The sequence below is a fragment of the Phocoena phocoena genome, chromosome 2 (assembly GCF_963924675.1).
Source record: "Phocoena phocoena chromosome 2, mPhoPho1.1, whole genome shotgun sequence".
In the NCBI taxonomy this organism is placed as follows: Eukaryota; Metazoa; Chordata; class Mammalia; order Artiodactyla; family Phocoenidae; genus Phocoena; species Phocoena phocoena.
This window is the reverse complement of record NC_089220.1, coordinates 76,789,312-76,812,963: the sequence shown is the minus strand read 5'-3', so window position 1 is coordinate 76,812,963 and position 23,652 is coordinate 76,789,312. Positions and strand designations below refer to the sequence as shown.

General features: G+C 43.8%; 2 protein-coding genes across 2 annotated transcripts in view; one reads left to right on the top strand and one right to left on the bottom strand.

Moving 5' to 3' along the window:
• The window catches only part of RYR3 (ryanodine receptor 3), a 374,244-nt gene extending 356,542 nt beyond the window's left edge, over positions 1 to 17,702 (top strand). The window contains exons 94-104 of the mRNA XM_065871700.1: positions 997 to 1,127; positions 5,451 to 5,493; positions 5,977 to 6,104; positions 6,525 to 6,585; positions 6,855 to 7,001; positions 11,640 to 11,774; positions 13,105 to 13,261; positions 15,065 to 15,129; positions 15,571 to 15,671; positions 16,677 to 16,728; positions 17,607 to 17,702. Of these exons, the coding sequence (XP_065727772.1) occupies positions 997 to 1,127; positions 5,451 to 5,493; positions 5,977 to 6,104; positions 6,525 to 6,585; positions 6,855 to 7,001; positions 11,640 to 11,774; positions 13,105 to 13,261; positions 15,065 to 15,129; positions 15,571 to 15,671; positions 16,677 to 16,728; positions 17,607 to 17,702 (1,116 nt within the window). The remainder of the gene's footprint in view (positions 1 to 996; positions 1,128 to 5,450; positions 5,494 to 5,976; positions 6,105 to 6,524; positions 6,586 to 6,854; positions 7,002 to 11,639; positions 11,775 to 13,104; positions 13,262 to 15,064; positions 15,130 to 15,570; positions 15,672 to 16,676; positions 16,729 to 17,606) is intronic.
• A 1,417-nt stretch (positions 17,703 to 19,119) lies between these two features.
• Positions 19,120 to 23,652, bottom strand: part of AVEN (apoptosis and caspase activation inhibitor) — a 190,627-nt gene continuing 186,094 nt past the window's right edge. Inside the window, exons 4-6 of the mRNA XM_065872873.1 lie at positions 23,206 to 23,301; positions 20,051 to 20,411; positions 19,120 to 19,235 (exon numbers count right to left, since the gene is read on the bottom strand). Of these exons, the coding sequence (XP_065728945.1) occupies positions 19,120 to 19,235; positions 20,051 to 20,411; positions 23,206 to 23,301 (573 nt within the window). The remainder of the gene's footprint in view (positions 19,236 to 20,050; positions 20,412 to 23,205; positions 23,302 to 23,652) is intronic.

The window sequence follows — 23,652 nt, the reverse complement described above, 5'->3', positions numbered from 1 at the left end:
AATAAAGGAGCAGCGTGGGTTGTACGGATATCATGAGATTTGAGAGGGAGTTATTAGAAGAAACAGTTTGGAGACCAAGGTCTCAGGGATGTTGCCAAGTAACCAGTAGCTTCCCAGGTGGATGAGAAGCCCTAGCTCTGTCTGAGTTAAGCTTTTCTGGCTAGTGGAGCTCTGGCTTTTCTGCCTTCTCATTTCCTGGGATTCCAGTCGTATCCTCTGACCTTGCTCATTCTGTTCCTTATCTGAAGTGTGTGTGTGTCTGGCGATGGTTGGAGCAAGTGGATTATCTTCCCAGCATTTTCTGTGTATGTACTGCTTTTGTGATAGGTCTTTAGAACCATGCCACCATGTGTAGGCTAGAAGCAGTCATAACTATAAGAGAATGGGAAACGATGGTAGGGAACAAATAAGTGTGCCAGGCAGGAGCTCTTCTCGGAAGGAATGTCAGGAAGAAAACTTCAATAGCAAAAGACTATGCACAGAGCCCAGTGAATCCTCTCATTGTAACCGTTAAGCCATATTTCATTAATCAGAATTCAAAGACATGACATGAGTATGACCCTAGCCATTGAAGGGGGTGGGAACTCTTCATCGTATTTCTGCAGCTGTCCAATATATTCTAGAATAGTTTATTATGCTTTCTAAGTCTTGGTTTACCTCCAGCCTAAGTGTTTTAGGAGACCTAAGTCACTCGGCCCTGTGATTCATCTAAATATGGTCTTCTTACCAGGACGGGTCAAGAAGTCCACAGTTTGTAATACTGTCAGCTGTTTAAAGGATGACCCAACTCATATCAGCTTTGGAGAGGGAGGTGTGTGAGCCAGAGGACTGAGAAGTGATTTCTTTGGCTTTGGACCCACAACTAGGCACCCTAAGAATCCCACTACAAAGAGTTTGCTGCCCTGAAGTTGGAAGGCCAATTTGTGAGATACGCGTGGGAGAGGATGCTTTCATTAGAAAGCCTTCTCTGAGTAACCAGTGTCTTCCCACTCCTAGGTTCCTTTGGTGGTATTCAAAAGAGAAAAAGAAATTGCCAGGAAGCTGGAGTTTGATGGCCTGTATATCACCGAACAGCCTTCTGAAGATGACATCAAGGGGCAATGGGATCGCTTGGTAATCAACACACCGTAAGTTTCCCCCCACCCCAAAAAGAAAACGGAGTTTCTACTGTAAACAGGATAGTACCTTCTTCAGCAGCCCTGGAGACTGAGTAATATAAGCCTTGCTTTGGTTTCTGGGACTTGTTTTCTCCCCTGCCTTTTCACAAAGTAGCCTGTTGTGCCTCCAACAGTTATACGTATCCCTATGCATTTAATGGGGGACAGAGGATATTATCAGAAAGCGCTGAGCATTTTTAATTAAGACCAGATGGCCCAGCGCAACACTACTTAATCTAGTTTTCCACGTTCGAGTCGTACAGTGTTCCCCTGGCCCGGGGTTTCGGTGATCAAGCTGATCAGCTTCTCCAGAGTCCCCAGATGGCACAGCAGCCCTGTGACAGCACCATCTCTGAAGGCTTCTCCCTAAACAAATAGCCTGGTTGGTACTAGAACTCCTCCCAATATAATTTGATAGGCAGTTCCATGGGCAGTTAAAATAGGCCCATCTGGGTGGGGATGTTAGGACCCGTGGGGTGAAGCCTGCCTTCTTGGTAGGCACGTGTGCCAGTGCTAACGTGGTGGAGACAAGCATTGATTCTAGAGGCAAAGAGGTAGAATACTGAGTCAGCTTTATAACGTAGACACCCGTGACCTAGGGCGAGGGAATCAGGTTTTATAAACCTCAGTTTCCTCTTCATTAATAGAGGGATGAGAATACCACCGCCTGCAGCCCTGGGAGGCCTCGTGAATGGATTGTCACGTGCTTGATGGCTGTTCGTTATTCCCTTTCCCTGTTAAAGAAAAATGGCCATCACCAATAAGTCAGAGAAAGACAAATACCATATGATATCACTTATCTGTGGAATCTAAAAACTATAATATAGAGAATGTAACAAAAAAGAAGCAGACTCACTGATACAGAGAACAAACCAGTGGTTACCAGCGGGGAGAGGGAAGGGAGAAGGGGCGATATAGGGACGGGGATTAAGAGGTATAAACGATTAGGTATAAAATAAACTACAAGGATATATTGTACAACACAGGGATTATAGCCAAATGATTAAGATTGTAAATTTTAAGTTATGTGTATTTTACCACAATAAAAATTTAGGAAGAAAATGACCATCACCACGAGCAAAGGTGATGCTCTAACGCCGGTGTATTCACAACGGGGAAATGAGAGTTGCGAGATAAATTAATGGTATGAAAGAAAAGTCATGAAATAGGGCTGAATATGTAAACAAAGATGACTGTTGACTCTCTCGGCTGTGCCAATAAAATATGCACATCTAGAAACAACCACCCTGACCCCTGCAGCAAGAAAATTCCACTTATTCAAAGATGGTTAGGCAAATTGAGAGAGGCAGCTCTACACAGGCACCGCTGAGCTTTTTTTAATAGTCCCGAGAAAGGGAACACTCCTCTCTTGGGGAAAAAAAAGGTGTGAGCAGGCAAAATCAAAAGCTTGTTTAGACCTGCAGGTCACTGCCAATCTCCTCACTTTTAAGGAAGAGTAAGGGAAACTACTAAGACTTATTTCTGACCCTTTGTTATTATAGTATAGAAAGTTTGAATATCAAATAATCTCATCCCTTGGTAAGCTTTCTGTAATCATCCGTAACGCTTGTGTCTGTGGCACAAGGTGATACAGCCTACAAGTCCCAGGAAGAACGCAGTTCAGTTTCTGGAAGTTTATTCTGAGGAGGTAATGAGACAAGAACACTAAACTGTCTTAACAAGGACAGTTGCTGACGTTTAATTGAAGTGGCTGAAATGCCCGTGAATAGGGAAACGCATGTATAAGAAAAACAGCTGTTTTAAAACATTCAGATCAATGAACTTCTTTTATTCCTTCACGATAACGGCATCATTGTACATGTAGTGCTTTGTAACCTGCTCTTTTTTGAGCTAACTATATGTCATGGAGAGCTTTCATTTTCATTTTATTTTTGTATTGTTAAATACACATATAGAAGAAAACATAAAAACGTATATTTTAAAGTACAGTGATAAAATGAACTACAAAGCTTCGAAACCGGAACATCGCTGAAAACCTTGACAGGTCCCAGACGTTATCCTCTCTGGCCCAGATCCTCCCCGGACCCGAGCTAACCACCCTCCTGACTTTAGTGCTATCCATTCTTTTGCCTTAGTTTATAGTGTTACCACTTAGGTATGTGTCCCTAGATACATGGTTTCATCTTAACTAGTTTTGAGCTTCGTATACATGGAGTTATACTATATGCATCGTACTGTCATTTGAATCTTCTGTTCAGCACCCTCTTCAAGAACTCATCAGTTGAATACGTTGATATGTGTGGCCCGAGTTGGTCATTTTCAAAACTGTAGCATTTTCCATTAGGAGTATATTATTGTGCATTTATCCATTTTCATGACCGTGGCTATTTCAACTGTTTCCCACTCGTGTCTGTTGGAAACAGTGCTGTAAGGAGTATTTTTATACCTGGTGCACAAATAAAAGAGTTTCTCTGGAGTAGGTAGCAGGAGACGAACTTGCTGAATAGTAGGATATGCAAATGTTTGTCCCCATTTACATTAAACCAGCACCCTGTGAGCATTCCTGCTTCTCTGCCTCCTTGTCAGCACTTGTTATCCTCAGATAACTTTGCTCATCTGGTAGGTGTGTAATAGCATCTCATTGCGCATTCTGCTGGTTTCTAAGAGGTGAGCAGCTTATGTTGTTTTTCTTGACCCTTCATATATAGATCTGTCACTTACTTATGCATTTCCCTTCTGAAGGTTCTTGGCCTACCCCACACTTAAAGGAATATTACCAAGTGGAATTATGGCTTCGACCTTGAAGGAGCTTACATACCTGGTCAGGAGACAAGAATATTCAGATCAAAGTGAGATCACATCTGTGAAAGGGTCTTGACCAGAGCCTTTAGTCACTGGCCCTTCAGGATCACTTGTGGAATTTTCCACTTTTTGGATTCTAAATACCATTCATGAAAAAAATCAAGTAGCAGAATAATGGACAAAGAAGGAGGTCAAAATAATTACTTCCATCCCCCGTAGATAAAATCTATTAGCAGTTTGCTTTGTTTTTAAGTGGCATTTGGATGTTTAAGACCAAGACTGCTGGGGACTTCGCTGGCAGTCCAGTGGTTATGACTTCGCCTTCCAGTACAGGGGGTGCGTGTTCAATCCCTGGTCGGGGGAACTAAGATCCCACACGCCTCGAGGCCAGAAGAGCAAAATAGGAGCCATGTTGTAACAAATTCAATAAAGCTTTAAAAACGGTCCACATCCCAAAAAAAATCTTAAAAAAAAAAGACCAAGACTGCTTTAAATATCCAAAAAAATATTTTGTTTTGTTTAAAGATTGCCACCCTGTTGTAAGAGAGGTGCCAGTTGCTCAGGGTTATTCTTCTGAGAGGTCCACGAACAGAGGGAGGCCCTCCTTCCTCATCACCAACTTGGGCGGCCTCTATAGCATAGGGGACTGTTGTGTTCCAGAGCTAACAAACAAGAACGATTTACACATGAAGGAAAACAGAAGTAAGAATGTTTGCACCAAGGGCCAGAGGTTCCTTGGCTGCAAACTAGACTTCCAAGGAACCTCTCAGGAAGGACTGATCATTCTGGAGGGGAGCAAAATACTTTAAATGGTTTCTGCCAACATACCTGAAAGTAACAGTTATTTCTTGACTTTAGCAATAAGAAGGTATTTGCAGTGGAGCTGGTACTAGCTACCTACCAGAAGAAAGCCGTTCCCTCTGTGGGGTTAAGGTTGGGATGGCATAGGAACTACCTCCAAAGGAGAGAAGGGATCCCATTCCCGGGGAAAAGCACACCCCACAGGAGTTACGCAGGAATGGAGAACAGAGCAGAAGAGCACTCCATTAAGAAAACCCCCACGTAAATTAACTAACGGTGATTTCCAGACTGGAAACTTCATAGTTAGGGACCTTGTCTACACCTCCCACCACCATGTCCCCAGCACCTACCCCAGTTACTGCCATGAAGTGGGCACTCAGTGAAGGAAGGTTGAATGCATGTGTTTCCTGCAGGGTTTGGTTTCTAGTTACACTGAGCTCAAGACACATATCCCTGCCTCTAGCTAGTCTGTCATCACGATTCCTGGCTCTTAACCATAATTTTGAAGTAGAAAATGCAAAGGAGCTTTCTAAGTGTTTCAGAACTCACCGCAAAGCAGTGAAACCAGAAATCAGACCTGCAGTGACTCTGAACTTCAATCAAGTCTTGAATTCTTCAATGAGCAGGACAAAACCCCAAAAGATCACAGGTCCAGACACTCAAACTGCAAAGTTTCTTGATGTGCTTGCCTTGATGTTAAGAATCTCCCTCTTTCGTTTTCTTCTTCAGATCTTTTCCTAATAACTACTGGGACAAGTTTGTAAAGAGAAAGGTATGCCTTGTTGGGGGGCGGGGCAGGGGGAGTAAATTCCATGACCTCCAAAGAAATGTAGATTGTTTTTTTAAGTTCTCCGTATACAAACATGAATAAATGTAATGATGCTTTTATGATGGTATCTCGAGAAAAGTAAGCCACAGAAGGGGTTTTATATGAACGCATGTAGGTTTGGGGCTTAGTTCCTATACTCATCTGCCTTAATCAGCTTAACAAAATCACTGTTATCTACATACTAGGTTTTTTCTCTCCTCCTAAATGATAGCTAGAAAAGCAGTTTTCACTTAATTGTCTTTATCACTTCTGTTTTCTCTGGAGGTTATTTTTTTCTCTTTATTTTCCTTTTGCATTTTGACTCATGTCTTTATCAACCCCTTGGAAGAGCCCAGAGCATAACACAGCTCTGACGGCACTGGGGCTGGAGAAAACATTGGTGGTGATGCACGGCCTGAGCTCACCCTGTCCTCCTCTCTGCTTTAGGTGATCAACAAGTATGGAGATCTCTACGGAGCAGAACGCATTGCTGAACTCCTGGGGTTGGACAAAAATGCCCTCGACTTTAGCCCAGTAGAAGAGACCAAAGCAGAGGCAGCCTCCCTGGTGTCATGGTACAGAGCTTAGGAGTTAAATCCCAAAGTCTGGCTGACTAGACCTTTTATCTTTCCAGTCCTCTTCCCTGTGCTACAGGGAAAGCTCACAGTCATGTCTTCGCTGTCTAAGACTCTGGTCTCGCCTAAGTGTTTCTTCTAGGTTCTAAAATACGGGAGGAAGAGCACTGCTTTAAAAAAAATTGAAAGACTTATCAGCCTTTATGCCTAATAGAGCTGAAAGAGAAAGACTAATTAAAATTTCAGGGTGTGCGATTCAGCCACTCTCATTCTCATGGTGAACACATACAACTTGATAAAGCTCAGAGCTGTATTTAGGTTATTAAACCCAAGAGAGAAAAAAATTCATTTTTTCCCCTTATTAAACACTTAACTAAATCTTGACATTTTTAAGTTTTGAAATGATTTGTTCCCCTTTAGGCTAAGTTCCATCGACATGAAGTACCATATCTGGAAGCTGGGAGTTGTTTTTACTGACAATGTAAGTATGGCATCTGGGAAAGCAAAATTCTGTGCCCCAAGTCCAGGGATGTCATTAGATGCCACAAAGAAACAAGCTATGGAGGCGGCTCAGGAAGACGCAGGGAGTGCTGGGCGAAGACAGAGGGCCCTAGGGTGCTGGGGGGACACTTCTCTCTTGTGCAGTAGTATGAGGCAGATGGGGCTTGACTTGGCAATTCTTGGGCCAGCTCAAAGCACCTCAGTCCCCTGAATGCCTGAAAAGCTGCTCAATTCCTTCCATTTCCACAGTCCTTTCTCTACCTCGCCTGGTACACGACCATGTCAGTCCTGGGCCACTACAACAACTTCTTCTTCGCTGCTCATCTGCTGGATATCGCGATGGGCTTCAAAACTCTGAGGACTATTCTGTCATCTGTCACTCACAATGGCAAACAGGTATGGGGTTTAAACTGCTGCAGAACGGGAGGGACCTAGATATGGTTAGGAAAGAACTAGTGGGCTTCCCTGGTGGCGCAGTCGTTGAGAACACTCCTGCCAACTCAGGGGACGCAGGAGGATCCCACATGCCACGGAACAACTAAGCCCGTGTGCCACAACTACTGAGCCTAAGCTCTGGAGCCCGCGAGCCACAGCTGCTGGGTCCACGTGCCACAACTCCCGAGGCCCATGCACCTAGAGCCCGTGCTCTGCAACAAGAGAAGCCACCGCAATGAGAAGCCCATGCATCGCAACCAAAAGTAGCCCCCGCTTGCATCAGTTAGAGAAGGCCCGCGTGCAGCCATGAAGACCCAATGCAGCCAAAAAAAAAAAGGACCAATGACTTAGATATATATAGATCTATACATATATACACATATATACAGCTATCTGTGTACACAGGTAGACATATATAGCTATATATGTTATATACATGTATGTGTGCAATTTCTATATATACCTATATAGTCATTGCTCTACATCCAGTCTCATCAATATCTAGTCTGTCTTCTACAGAATTGTCAGGGTCAATCCCTTGATTAAAGTCCTCTAATGGCTCTTCCTGTGAACAAATTCAAACTCCCTAGCATTTTATTCCTCATTAAGTGCAAATCCGTGAATGAGACATGTTCCCTCACATCTCTAAATCTTTACAGGAGAAGGGAGAAGAGAAAGGAGTTAATATGTACCCAGCTTGGTACAGCCATTAGGGGAGACAGTATGGCAGTTCCTCAAAAAATTAAGTATAGAACTGCCATATGATCCAGCAGTCGCACTTCTGGGTATATATATCTGAAGGAGATGAAATCAGTATCTCAAAGAGATACCTATATTCCCATGTTCATAGCAGCATTATTCCCAATAGCCAAGATATGGAAACAACCTGTGTCCATCAGTGGATGAATGGATAAACAAAATTTGTTATGAACGTACAGAGTATCATTCAGCCATTTAAAAAGAGGAAATTCTGCCTTTTGCAACAATATAGATGAGCCTAGAGGGCATTATGCTAAGAGAAATAAGCCAGACACAGAAAGACAAATACTGTATGGTGTCACTTATATGGGGAATCATAAAAAGGGCAAACTTCTAGAACCAGAGAGTAGAGCAGTAGTTACCAGGAGCTGGGTGTGTTGGGGGAAATGGGGAGCATTGGTCAAAGAGTACAAACTTTCAGTTATTAAATAAATTAGTTCCGGGGAATCTAATGTAAAGCATGGTGGTTATAGTTAAAAATGCTGTATTGTATGCTTGAAATTTGCTAAGAGAGTAGATCTTAAGTGTTCTCAGCAAACACACACACGTGGTAACTGTGTGAGGTGATGGATATGTTAATTAACTTGATCATGGTGATCATTTTATAATGTATGCATATATTAAATCATCACATTGTACACCTTAAAAACTAAAAATTCCAACCAGAAAAAAAGTCAGATTAACCTTTAATTGTTCTAAAACGAAAGGGTGCTAGATCATCAGGTACTACGATGGCTTATTTCTTCTAGGCTTCTGGTAGTGGCGCTCGTTTCTCAGTTGACACTAAAAACAATGGAGGAAAGCTAGAGATAGAAATTTGCTGCCACATACAAGAAGCTGAAGTTTGGGGAGGTAATAACAGAACCTGTGATATAGATGTTTGCTCAGAGAGTGGTAAATACTTCCTTATAGGTTCCTGGGAGAAAGGGCATTGTGTATTATTTTTCCATGTGTGTCTTGGGAAGTTTTATCCTATAAAGGTGGCATTTCCCTAAACGGGATTTATGGAATGCCAGTTCTACAATTTGTTCTTTTAGAATTCTTTTCTTCCCCTTTACTCAGATATAGAAAGTTCAAATTTTATTGATTTGGTTTAATGGCATTATACAAAACTGTACCTTAAATGAAAAGTTTAAACAATGAATTTCTTTTAATTAAAAAACCATTTTTATTGGAGTATAGTTGATTTACAATGTTGTATTAGTTTCAGGTGTACAGCAAATTGAATCAGTTATACGTATACATATATCCACTCTTTTTTTAGATTCTTTTCCTATTTAGGCCTTTAGAGAGTATTGAGTAGAGTTCCCTGTGCCATATAGTAAGTTCTTATTAGCTATCTGTTTTATATATAGGAGTTTATATATGTCAATCCCAATATCCCAATTTATCCCTCACCCCCTTATCCCCTGGTAAGCATAAGTTTGTATTCTACATCTGTGACTCTACTTCTGTTTTGTAAATAAGTTCATTTGTACCCATTGTTTTAGATTCCACACACGAGCAATATCATACGATATTCGTCTTTCTGTGTCTGACTTACTTCACTTAGTATGACAGTCTCTAGGTCCATCCATGTTGCTGCAAATGGCATTATTTTGTTCTTTTTTTATGGCCGAGTAATATTCCATTGTTTATATATGTGCCACATCTTCTTTACCCATTCCTCTGTTGATGGGCATTTAGGTGGCTTCCACATCCTGGCTGTTGTAAATAGTGCTGCATATTGGGGTGCGTGTGTCTTTTTGAATTATGGTTTTCTCTGGGTATATGCCTAGGAGTGGGATTGCTGGGTCATATGGTAATTCTGTTTTTAGTTTTTTAAGGAACCTCCATACTGTTCTCCATAGTGGCTCTATCAATTTACAGTCCCACCAACAGTGTAGGCGGGTTCCCTTTTCTCCACGCCCTCTCCAGCATTTATTAAACAATGAATGTCTTATATGGGCTTGCCGACTAAACTCTGGCAAGATTGTTAGAAAAAAATGTGCCCGGTTTGTGCCGTGTGCTGGGCAACCACCCTATAAGGTTAAGTGTTACACTCACTTGAGAGAGAAGAGCACTGAGGCTCAGAGAGGCTAAGTATTTCACCCAAGAGCACACAGCTGCTAAGTGGCAGAACTTAGATTCAAGCCCATTTGTTCCTTGGTGCAAAGCCCACGTTCTTTCTCTTTTTCGAAACCGGCTGCTTTCCGTGAGGTCTGCTATCCAAGGTTCAAGTCACTGAACTCACTGTTCAAGAAGCTGCTGAATGTCTGTTCTGGTACTTATCATGCCCACTCCCTTTTGTGTAGCAGCTTGAGGGCAAAGAAAGATTTTATGTTGTTGATCTTCACAGCTCCAGCCCAGCACCTAGTCCCTGGTATAGGCCCGATGAGCAGGTCCTGTGTAGTCCTCATTTATTGTGCCTCTGAAAGCCGAGAAACAAACAGGCCCTATGACCCTGGCAAAGGTCCAAGGCAGGTTTCTTCATTATGAAAAATGTCACTTTGCTCAATCATAATTCTTATAGTAACTTCAAAGCTGTGACAATTATCCAGTTCATGGTTAGTTATGAAATATTGTGATGTAGGGATACCCATGAGCCCAAGGAATCTGTGGTTTCTTTTTATTTTTAATTTTTAAAAAATTTTATTGAAGTATAGTTGATTTACAATGTGTGTTGATTTCTTCTGTACTGAAAAGTGACTCAGTTATACATATATGTGTATATATATATATTTTAAAATTTTTATTGAAGTATAGCTGATTTACAATGTTATATTAATTTCTTGTAGTTTCTTTAGAAGCAGCATTAGAACTTACGGTTACCAAAGCGGGGCAGGGAGGGATAAATTAGGAGTTCGGGATTAACATATACACACTACTATATATAAAATAGGTATTAACATATACACACTACTATATATAAAATAGGTAAACAACAAGGACCTACTGTACATAGCACAGGGAATTATACTCAATATTTTGTTAACAACCTAAATGGGAAAAGAATTTGAAAAAGAATAGATACGTGTATATGTATAACTGAATCACTACGCTGTACACCTGAAACTAACACGATATTGTAAATCAACTCTACTTCAATGAAATAAATAAGCAAATAAATAAAAGCAGCGTTAGAGTGAAAGCGACATCTTGAAGCCTTGGGTCACTGCTATCTCCGTGAAAAAGCAAAGTAACCGTCCTCAGAGCACCGTCACCATTCTCATCCTTAAATCCCTGTGTAGCTTATACGCGCCCCGTGCGGTACCCCAGCTGTTAGTCTGCCCGGGCTGCCTTAACAAAATGCCGAACACTGGGGGCTTAGACAACAGACATTGATTTCCTCTCAGTCCTGGAGGCTGGAAGTCCAAGGTCAAGGTGTGGGTAGCTCGGCGTGCAGCTGGCTGCCTCTTGCTGCTTTTTCACTTGATTATCCTTCGATGCGTACGGCTACCTGGTATCTCTCCTTCTGAGTCCTAACCTCCTCCTCTTGTAAGAACACCAGTCAGATTGAAGCAGGGCCCACCCTCATGGCCTCATTTTAATTAAATCACCTCTTTAAAGGCCCTATCTCCAAGTGCAGCCACCTTCAGAGGTACTGGGGGTTAGGGCTTCAACATATGAATTCCGGGGGAACACAGTTTGTTCCGTAACAGTCCAGTCATTACTCTTTTCTCCCAATAAGTCTGCTTCTCTCTGTGATCTTGCTTTCCTTCGGCGCCTGCTGTATGACAGCCTTCGTTCCAGACCCCTCATCTTTCCCCTTTCCTCTGTTTTCTTGGAGTCTCCCACCAACCTTTCAAGGTGGAGAAGACCCACCTCCTCTTCCCTCTCTCTCTCTCTTTCTGCTCCCAGTTGGTCCTGACTGTCGGTCTCCTGGCCGTGGTGGTTTACCTCTATACCGTGGTGGCGTTCAACTTCTTCCGCAAGTTCTACAACAAAAGTGAAGACGACGATGAGCCCGACATGAAGTGTGATGACATGATGACGGTGAGAATTCCCTGTAGGGTCACCTGGTGTGGCTGGGACAGAAGGGCTGTGGGCAGAGTGGTAGAGTGGAGACAGAGCAGGACAGAGATGAGAGTAGAACACTGATGTCTCATCCGAAAGGGAGGTGGGTCCTGGAAAGACAGAAGTGATGGAATAGACCACTTGTCGGGGCCCAGGTGGAAAGAGAAGCCCACAGCTAAGCGGATCACCATCCATCCACATCTGTGTGTGGCGAAGACGTGAGTTACCTGTGTCTGTATCTCATGGAAGTCAAACTCTGATTCTTTGCCTCTGAGAGCTAGGAGCAAAGTCCCATGAATCTGGTGCTCCGTTTATTTCAGCAAGCCAGTGGGGCTTGTTTCAGAACAGCCATGTCGTCTGAAAAATGTCAGCAGCAGGATTGGGTCAGGGCGGGGCTGGGGCTCCTGCGGGCCTAGAAGGGCACAGCGCAGGGTGAGCCAGCACAGCTGCAGTAGCACCTCTAGACGCTTATCATGACCAGATTTCAGGAAAAGAATGTGTGTATCAGAGACAGGTGACAGTACACTGTCCCCCTGCCCCCGCCTGTGGTCATTTCTCCAGAAAATAGATATGATTTTTGGCTAAAAACTCTCCGTGAGTTTTCTTGGGGCAAGCAGCCCATGAGACAGCAACACTACAGGCACGAGAGCAACCGTATGACCAGCGTGGGCTCCGTGCTGCCACTGGCTTTTGATTTACCAGCCACAAGACTGCCTCCACACTCCCATCCCGAAGCCATCACTGCCGGTCAGGAGGAGAGACAGAGGGCAGCCTGCTCTGTGAGCCCTGGCCCAGGAGCCTACCTGGAGCACACGGGCACTTGGGAGGAGATTCTGCGGGGAGCCCCGCCCTCCCGGGTGCGCGGAGGATGCCAAGTGGGAGAGGCCTCTTCCCGGAGGCTGTAGCCCGGCCCCAAGTCCAGGCTGGCACTTGAAAATTAAGTGAGAGAAAACTCGTATCTGGCATAGGCCATCCTCATCAGGGCAGAAAGTTCTTTTAACTTATACACATCTAGAGTGAATTCTCACGTGTGTGTCAAAGAGTTCAAAACTGTTTTTAAGAAAAGAGCAAAAAACACCTTTTAAAGGCTACGTGGAACAGCAATCTTTCCATCTTTATAGACACCAGCCTAACCAGAGGGTGGAGAGGACAGAGTTAGCAGCATGAATGTGTTATTGTGAAGAGTACCCTTCTCCTGCCTCAGGGCTGTCATGTTTTGATCTTATTACATGAATGATCTGACCATCTCTGTAAAAACAAACATAACTCTGCGCCTTTTACCTGAATCGCCATCGTTTTTCTTCTCTAGTGTTACCTGTTCCACATGTATGTGGGAGTGAGAGCTGGAGGTGGCATTGGCGATGAAATTGAAGACCCCGCTGGGGACCCGTACGAAATGTACCGCATCGTCTTTGACATTACATTCTTCTTCTTTGTCATTGTCATCCTGCTGGCCATCATCCAAGGTATGCTTGCCAGTTATGTCGTCTGCATGGGGCTCAGTCAATCTGATTCTCTTTGCCTTTCTGAACCTGACTTAACTGTTTTATGTAAAGAGGTTTATGCATTCGCTTACCTGTTAATTCAACAGACATTTATTTTTTTATTTTTTATTTTTTTTGCGGTACACGGGGCTCTCACCGCTGTGGCCTCTCCCGCTGCGGAGCACAGGCTCCGGACGTGCAGGCCCAGTGGCCATGGCTCACGGGCCCAGCCGCTCCGTGGTATGTGGGATCTTCCCGGACCGGACTCTCAACCACTGTGCCACCAGGGAAGCCCCAACAGACATCTCTTGAACGTCTGCTCTATATAAAGGCAAACATACATCCAGGCACTGATACAGGAAACTTGAGCATCCTTACAGAGGACTCCCCTCGCCCACTCCTTCATTACCCACTCTGAGTTGATCATTTCTGTCTCATTCTGCTTCCTAAATATCTCCGTTGGCTAGTGTTGCCCCACATCCTCATGATTCCTGCCCTGATCATTTTCCTCCCACGCAGTGGGGTGGGAAGCAGCAGGAAGAGGATCTGTGAGAGTGTGACATGTGTTTTCCTTCCTTGCGGGGAGAGGTAGTGGTATTTTGGTCAGTAGCTTGTCAGGAATTAGAGAAAGAGGGTGATGGATTTAGTTTGAGTCATGCCGAGTTGAGGTACTATGAGACATCGTGCAGGCGTTGAGGGCTAATAAGCAGTTACTGTAATGGGTCTTTCAAGAGACAAGTCAGGAATGGAACAGGATAGAAATATTACATTCAATAAGGACACACAAGACAAATATTAATGAATACAACAATAAAAGAAATGGGATCCATTGGTGGCGGTGGTCAAAGATGTAGGCGTAGAGACTTCCCAGAAGGAAAAGCAAAGAAATTGAGGAGGAGCCCTGACTGATACATATCAGTGCCTCAGGGACTAGAAGAGGAAGAGCCGATAAGGAAGACAGAAAGGGAACAGCCAAGCAAAATAGTAGGACAAGGAAGGAAGGACAAGAAAGAGAGTCCAGGAGGAGTGAATAGTTAGCGTCAAATACTGCTGAGAGGTGTTGTAAGAGGAACCATGAGAAATCATTGGCCAGGACTCAGCATTTGAAAACACAAGTGTTTGTTTTTCCTAATTTTGATTTAATTGTATCATTCAGCTTTATAATTCATTTTTTAACATCTTTATTGGAGTATAATTGCTTTACAATGGTGTGTCAGTTTCTGCTTTGTAACAAAGTGAATCAGTTATACATATACATATGTTCCCATATCTCTTGCGTCTCCCTCCCTCCCACCCTCCCTATCCCACCCCTCTAGGTGGTCACAGAGCACCGAGCTGATCTCCCTGTGCTATGCGGCTGCTTCCCACTAGCTATCTATTTTATATTTGGTAGTGTATATATGTCCATGCCTCTCTCTCACTTTGTCACAGCTCACCCTTCCCCCTCCCCATATCCTCAAGTCCATTCTCTAGTAGGTCTGTGTCTTTATTCCTGTCTTACCCCTAGGTTCTTCATGACATTTTTTTTTCTTAAATTCCATATATATGTGTTAGCATACGGTATTTGTCTTTCTCTTTCTGACTTACTTCACTCTGTATGACAGACTCTAGGTCCATCCACCTCACTACAAATAACTCAATTTCGTTTCTTTTTATGGCTGAGTAATATTCCACATTTTTTTTTTAACAAAACGTAATAGCCTCTGCCGTTCATCTGTCATTCCTCTGCCCTGCCTAAACAGGTTATTTGAAGTGTTTTGTTTGTCTTTGTATTTAAAATTCCAGGTCTTATTATTGATGCTTTTGGGGAGCTGAGAGACCAGCAGGAACAAGTACGAGAGGATATGGAGGTACCATTCTACTAAATCCCAACTTGATTTCCGTTATCTCACAGCACATGGATTTTTTAAACAGTAGGTTCTACTCTTATTTAAGGCCAGCCCTAGGCAAAATTACCAACCAGGATTGTTTTCCAAGCCTGTCCTCTTCTCCGGGCCCATCTACCAGCTCTGGGCATTTCTTCTGCTCCACCCTCTGTGCTCTGTACCCTACCACCACCCCACCACCCCCACCTGCTGCCTCCGCCATGCCCCAGGCTTAGGAAGGAGCAAGTACCCTCCACTAGGTAGAAGCTAGGTATGTGACACTCTGGAGAAGACGACTAACAGCCTAAAGCATGAAAGAGAGAAATATTTTAGTATCTCTCAATTCAAGCAGAAATCCTCACCCTTTTGCTACCTGCCTGTAATGTCACGCCTACTCATGCCTTTTCTCCCTGTTATTCTTCTTAGACTAAATGTTTCATCTGTGGGATCGGCAATGACTACTTTGACACGACCCCTCATGGCTTTGAAACACACACCTTACAAGAGCACAACTTAGCCAACTACTTGTGAGTATCCTCGGTCAGCAAAGGTGATGGGGAACAGTGAGTAAAATACAGTTACGTCATGTAGTTCACGCTCTGCCAATGCCTTTTCCTCCTTGGTCTCCGGAAAGTAGAGGCAATTAGGAAAGAACCTGCAGGAGTCCCCACGAGCCCGTGTCTTTGTCCATATGCCCTGCCCCTCCCCTGTTCTGATTGGTAGATGTGCACTGCAGACTGTTTCTGCTCCAAGCCAATGTCAGCCCCTCAACCTGGAATTAGATCCCATCCCTTCTCAATCACGGTCATATTAACTCCAGCAATTTTCCTCTCTGCTGAATTTTTCCTATCACCATATAATATTTTTTAATCCTAAACAAAGAAAAAAGGCTGTGACCCCACTTTTCCTTCCAGCTGTTGCCCTGCTTCTTCCTTCCCTTCCAGCAAAACTGGAAAAGTGTGCATGTTCAGGGTCTCCAATCTCTCTCGTCCTACTCTCCTTGGAACCCCCTCCAGTCAGGCCTTCCTCTCAACCAACTCATATTTGCTCTTGTCAAGGCGGCCCGTCACCTGCGTGCTGCTGAATTCCAGGGCAACTGAGTGAGAGTAAATATTTTTACTTTTCCATAACGTATCTTTGAGACACACAAAATTTCAATTCTGTATTCTTATAAGGTGATAAATTGGCCTACTAAGAATTATATGGTAAGAGTTTTGGTTACCATTTTATTGTTTACCTTAGGACTTTTTAAAAAAACAATAAAATGGTAGCCAAAATTCTTCCTCACAAGTGATCTTAGCTCAAGGTTTAAGGACCTCTCCTCACAAAGAGGCTGATTTTGAGATAAATGTATATTATTATTAGAAGATGATGGCGTATGTGGTCATGCCACGTTTCCCCTGTTCTGAAAGGTATAGAGTCAGTGTGATGCTGAACAAATCCTCTCTCCAGCTCACCTGACTTTGGTTTTCTAACCAAAGAATCTAATATTGTCTTTTTCTCAGTTGTTAAACCTTTGTTCCTCGTTCCAGGTTCTTCCTGATGTATTTGATTAATAAAGATGAAACAGAGCACACAGGTCAGGTGAGAAACACCTTAAGATAGAGCTTCCCCTTTCTACGTCAAGCCTCAGTAGAGCACAGGATATCTGAAATAGAGAGGTGACCCCCATTTGTCTCTTCTGTGCGTTTTCCCACTGCTTCCTGCATTGTTCCACCATCTCTTTGGGGACTTAAGAAGCCAAAATTCTAAGGCAACTGCCATCTATTCCAAAAGGCCCCCTTGGTTATCCTTCCCAGCAAACACTGACATTTTCTAAATCCTTATAGTTGCTGCTTCAGGGCAGAATAGCTGGAGGCGGGGAGAACGTTACAGAGAAAAAGACAATGCAAAGCTGAGTGGGTGGCTCCAACAAAGAGCAGGAGAGTCGGAGTAAAATGGTGAGACGACAGCCTAAGAAAGATAACGACCTCCTGTGTGGGTGACACAGGGATGCGGAGGTGTGGGTGTGACAGGGTGCGTGAAAGTATGTGTCAGAGGGATTCTGTGACTAAGTACGAAAAAGAAGTGTAAAGATAGAGCATAGGGGAGGAAAAGGTAGCTTACCAAATATTCAAACATCATTGGATTCCTATATTCTGCCTTCTACCAGTTACAGATGGCATGGAGTCAACCCTCTGCTAAATCTTTAAGTATTTTTAGTGGCGATCCTCGAGTTGGTTTCACTGTGGGGTTTTTGTTTGTTTTGGTAGGGGGGTGGTCAGAGGAAGGGAGAAAAGAAGGGAGAAACTTCTTGCTCCCAAAGCAGCCTGAGCTGGGAACAGTGCAAGAAAGAATGTACCAGTTGGGCCCCATATTTATCCACATCAGTATTCCCAAAGGGAGACATATAGAGGGAAAATAAATTGGGTTCCAGCTTACTGTGGTTTATAAAGAAGTCTCCTCTGTTCCCGTTATTTCAGGAATCTTATGTCTGGAAGATGTACCAAGAAAGGTGTTGGGATTTCTTCCCTGCTGGTGACTGCTTCCGGAAACAGTACGAAGATCAGCTTGGATAAATGGGAATGAAAGAAGCCTCCACCATTCTGGACGGTCAATAAAATCCTTCTCTTAACAGTTCTGCAACACATTTGAAAAGTGACATTTCCTAAATGCCTCCCTTACAAGGAAGTGTTTGTTACACATCTGTGATATTTTGGAATTGATTTGGCTTTTTGTATCTAATGGACGTACACTGTGCGAGATGATAACCTGTCAAAAGTGTTGAAAGAAAAAAGAGTACGGCACAGCTTCAAGGAAGCTCTAGTTGAAAGCCTTCAGGTTTCTCAGTTCTAACTAGTTCGTTGGGATGGCACCACTGAGGGAAGGGCTAGAGAAGCAGGAAGTTTGGGATGCATAATACCTGGAATTTTAAACACTTGAATTCCACATGATGGTACTCCACTAGTGACTCATGGTCTGTGAGCTACAAAAAAATCACTTTAAAACTGCAGTCTAATTTTTCCCATGGTACTTGCTAGTGAATGTATCCAGAATCAGCTTGAAAAGCTTTAAGCAGTTAAAGAAATAGAAACAAACAAACCGCCACTTTGTCGACACTGAAATATCGAGTAAGTGCCTTACAAAACCTCTTTAGATATAGCTATGCAAGTTTTTTACATTTATGTTCGAGACGGACAGTTCCATTAATTAGTTGTGTGGATCTTCTGTCTTACTTTATGAAACTGCACTCAAAGGTTATTCATATGTTTTTTTTTTTTTCAGTAACAGCTTGTCAACTGCTGTTATTAGAGAAAAAAAGTACTGTACTGAAAACTCAGAAAAAAATCTCAATCGTATGCCAAATAGAGTAACGCTTTATGGTCTCCCTTGTAAGTAGTGGAGCTGCTCTGTTTAGGTGAATCTCCTTAAATAAAATGAAGTGCCCACTGCAATAAAGTCATAATCACCAATTCATGGTTTGGCCTCTTGTAACGCACCCTTTCTGGATGATTTACAACCACCCTGTGGTGCTGGGAAAAGGGACAGGAGACTAACAAACAGCCCACGGCTTCCCCGCACGAGAAAGAAAGGAGGAAAAAAAATCCACAAACCAGCGTTTGTTTATTTTGGCCAAATGCATGCCTGGTTGCTTAGCTCTCTTCATCAGCAGCACCTGCTATGCTGTAAAAGCTGAGAGGAAGAAACTGGACACAAGGGCCATAACATCTCCTGCCCTTAAGAAATCTATTCAATTACTAAGCCAGAGAACAAATGCAGCGCGCCTCTTACTGTCTCATTTCGGATTTGTTGAACATGGGGGAGGTAGGCGTCTACTGCTAAGCGTGATGGCCACATGGGCTCGGGCTGTGCTTGTAAACCAGCTGTTCTGGAAGGACAGCCTTGGGCCCGCCTTCCCTTACAAGGCAACCAAAATTGGCTTCAGGCACTTTTCATTTTCTTTCTCTCTCTCTTTTTTTTTTTCTTTCATCGAGTTTAGGAAATCATGCTGTCCAACCAATCTTCAAGCTCTTCCTCAGTAACATTTCTGGATATACTCGGTTGCTCAGATGCCACGTTCTTTCCTTCCAACGCAGACGGTTTTGCAGGATCTAAAAAAATAAAAGCGACGTTAACAACTTCACGTTAGTGCCAGAACCGAGGGTTAACGCTTCCCTGGGGTTTGATCCATGCTGGAAATCAGCCAAATTCTGACTTTGCTCACGATAAGGGGAAACGTTCTATTATTTTCCTGCTCCCTAAGAAGATCCAGTAATACCTAAACGAATTCATAAATGGAGTAGAGATTTGCTCTTCTATTTATTTGGATGATGAATTTCACAGTTCACTAGTTTTTTTTTTAAAAGACTAACAGCTTAGTTTCCTGGAAACTAAAGCCATTAAAGGGTCCTGAATGCAGTGTATGGACGGGGCAGTCACTAGGCCTCTCCCTGTCAGATGGCCCGCCATCTAACAGAACATGCACAAATGAGGAAGTCTTCTTTAGTTAAAAAAAAAAAAAAAAAAAAAAAAAAAAAACCAAGATTGAAATAGCAAGCAAGAAGCACAAAGAACTGATCAACAGGCCTGTTCAGACAGTCGATTAAAAGGTCTGCTACTGCACAGCTGAGGCCGCGGGTATCCAAATGCCTTTTACAGCACGAGTTCAATTTGCAGCCCCGGGTTTAAGATTGCAATCAGGCAGGTAGCAGCTTTGGAAGCCCAGTATATCGAGTGAGAGCAATGTTGTCAGAAAGGTCAGCTCAGGGGGAAGCAGAGACGTGAGCACAGAAATAGATGTCAGTGGACAAGGCCAGATCGATGTCAGACACTGATGAAGATGTGTAGGGATGTGACAGAGGTGAAGCTATTCGCAGAAAAACACCAGAATCGAGAAGATGGATGGGGAATAAAATGAAAACCATACCTGTTTCTTCTTGGGCCACCTCCTCATCTTTCTCAGATTCCAGGTCCTGAGCTGTCTGGTCTGCTAAGATGTCACCTCTCTCTTTTACAGACGCATCTAAATTAAGCAGCAGATCTAGTTCTTCTTCCAAATCGTCTGCTGCCGACTGCAGTGGGGAAGCGGGGTTCTGAGAACCCTTGGAAGGGCCCGGTCCTAGGCTGTCTTTACCCAGGTACATGGGGCAGCCAGCGGCAGCAGATTTCAGCTCAGAGATGGACCCCTTTCCTCCAGGCCCGAAGGGCCCCTTTAACTGCATCCCTAGTCCCTTGCCATCATTATTTCTCTTTGGTTTCACCTGAGGAAGCTCTAAAGGAAGGGCAGTCTGAAAGAGAAGCACAGTATCTGAGTTAATGTGAGTCCTGCCGTATTTGCTTAAGCAGAAATTAAAGCAAAGGAAGCCATCAGACTTTGTGGAGTAGGAAACTCAATCCAGACAGGAAGGTCACAAAGTGTCTCCATCCAGGTCCTGCCAGCACCGCTCTTACTGCTGCAGGGGTAAGTGTGGGAGACCTCCCTACCGTGCCCACCTCAGCCATGTGCCAACCTGCTCAGAGCTGAAATCAAAAGGGCTGTGCACTCCTGTCACCAGCCTGAGAAAGGACAGTCCTGTAGGTCTATGTGAATGTATACTTAAGCCTGCGACGAGGCAAACGTTTGTAAAAAGTCACGGAGAAGTAATCAGCAGGTCGGATCTGTTTACTGTACCAAGATGCACAAATGCAGGAGATGAAGGAACAAGTGCACCAGGAAGACAAGAACGACCCTTAGGAACGGTATTTGAGTAAAAACTGCCAGACAGGAAAGAAAACACTCCATTTGATGACATTTGTAAAAACGCCCCCAACAGGCAAAACTAATCTTGAGTATGAGAAGTCAGGATAGTGGTCTTAGGGAAGTATTGCCTCGGGGGGTGGGGGGAGGTTCTGGGTGGTGGCAGCGTTCTGATCCTTGATCTGCATGTGTAAAGACTTACACACGCACGCTCTTCTCTATGCGTTATAATTTAATAAAGTTAAACCCTCCCCCCAGGTGACTGTAATGTAGAGGAAGGCTGAGAACCACAGTTCTGGAGGGAGGCCTGTGGTGACCAGGCTGGCATCAGTGGGTAGGTTCAGAAGGAGGGTCAGCTGCTGTTGGAGGTGTTGTCCCCTTATTTGTACATTTAAGCATCCTGAGCAGATCCAGTTTGCTAACAGCTCCTCGGGGCTTTTAAGACCGCATGGCTTGACACAGGAACTTAAATATTCATCCAGCACTGTCAGTGTGCAGGGCGAAGATGGGATGTGGTCCCCTGTTCTAATCCTGGAATCATTCAGCTGGTCTGCACTGGCTGGCTGGCATTGTCTTTGTTTGTTAACTCCCCGGGTGAGTCTAACATGCAAACACAGTTGAGAATAACCGCTCTACCTCATGAGAGGAGTGGGGAAACCTGGCTAGATAGTTAAAAGTTACTATTTACAAAAGTACAGTTATTTTATATCTCTCCTCCGAGGCCTGCCTCTGATAACATCATCCTTCACTTTCAAATGCTCACAACACTTCCCGTTTCTCTCCTCAATCCTGGGGCCCCCATCACCTTCATCTCAGTGTTTCCCTGATGTGTTCTGTTAACCACTCCTCATTGTGTGGGATCAAACCAAGTATGTCAGGACTTTGACCATCTCTGGACAGCCGGAGGAAGAGGAGTGCTCACCCAATCACTAAGACAAGCCCCAATACCCCCAAACACTCCTAAAGAAGTCCCAGGGTGATTCCCCATCAGAGGCAAATGCGATCCTCTCTACTTCTCTGCCCTTAAGTGTCCTCCAGCCCTGGATTCTGCTTGCTGCCCTAAATTTGACGTAAGTGCCACAGAGACAACTGGGTGGACGCCCACTGAGCACACCTGCCTATGCTTACGATTAGCACCACATTCAACTGCAGAACAGAACTGATCATCTTAGTTGCTGGGATTCTACTGACAACTAGTACTGCCTAGGGTTTCACTTTTTAACAAAATCCAATCTAGCCACAATTCAATTTCAAAGTTCCTTCTGGTATAGCCCTCGGGCCCCTCCTCTCTCAGCTACCTTACCACTGATGTCTCCCAAATTTAGATTTCCAACCCTTGATTCTGAACTATAAATTTCTATATCCAACTGACTAATACTTTCACTCTGACATCTCAGAGACACAAACCCGTAATGTCCAAGCCTCACCCTTCCTAATACTAGCTACCACTGAGTTGCACAGGCTGGAAAACCTAGAAAATTCTTTCCCTGCTCCCTCTCCATGTCCAGTATTTCACCAAGTCCCGTTAATTTTACTTCTGTAATACACCTCTTGGTAAAGTCCAGTTCCCTGCCATCTCTACCATCATTAGCCTGGTCCAAGCTACAGGATTACTCACCTGAACCGTGCAGTGGCCTCCCCTCATCCACTCTACTCTTGCATGGGTGTGCATGCGCGGATGTACCCTAAACACAGACACCCCAGTACAGTCCTCTCTCCATTCTGCAGCCAGAATGTTCCTTGTTACTGTTATTGTTATTAGCACAGTTGTTAATGCAGATCTGATTGGGTCACTCTTCTTTAAATCCCAACTCAAATGTTCTTATACTTTGGATCTCGGCTTATCTGTCACTTCTTCAGGAAAGCCATTCCTAATCACACCAAAGTCGATCAGGTTCACTATTACATATTCTCACAGCATACTGTCCTTCCCCTTCACAGGACTTATCATTTGATAACTTGCTCAATACCCGTCTTTCCCAATAGATTAAGCTCCATGAGGGCAGGAACCATGCCTGTCTGTTCACCACGGTAACCTTAGTGCCTAACACAAAGCCTGGCACATAAACATTTTGAGTACAATACAAGGCAGACTCTATACTTTTACATTTCATTCAATTCTATTACATTTGATCCTTTAAAATGTTTCAAATATAAAATGAAAAAAACCTTTAAAAAGTATTTCATTCTCCCTCAAAACTTTATGAAATTCTACCTGATACAAAACGCTCAGCTTGATGAAAGGAAACGCTGAGTCTGAACCATCCTGCAGGGGGATATTTTTCATTCTTCTTCTTCTCCTGCCCTAATTCATACCAGCCTCAGCATGCTGTCAGGGTTTTTACCTGGACCAATTCAGCAGCAACATTGAGTCGGAGTGAGAGAGGCAGTTCTTGAAGGGCTCGAACCAATGACTCACAGTCCACATAAAATGCTGAATTCTATATATAAAAAAAAAAAGATAGATTATTGATCAAGATGATTACATATGGGGCTTCCCTGGTGGCGCAGTGGTTGAGAGTCCGCCTGCCGATGCAGGGGACACGGGTTCGTGCCCCGGTCCGGGAGGATTCCGCATGCCGCGGGGCGACTGGGCCCCTGAGCCGTGGCCGCTGAGCCTGCGCGTCCGGAGCCTGTGCTCCGCAACGGGAGAGGCCACAACAGTGAGAGGCCCACGTGCCGCAAAAAAAAAAAAAAGATGATTACATATGACCTTTCAGAAATAAAAGAGCACAAGACAATAGGTAGTAACTGTAAATAAATCATCTATTACTTTTAGCTGGGAGTAATCA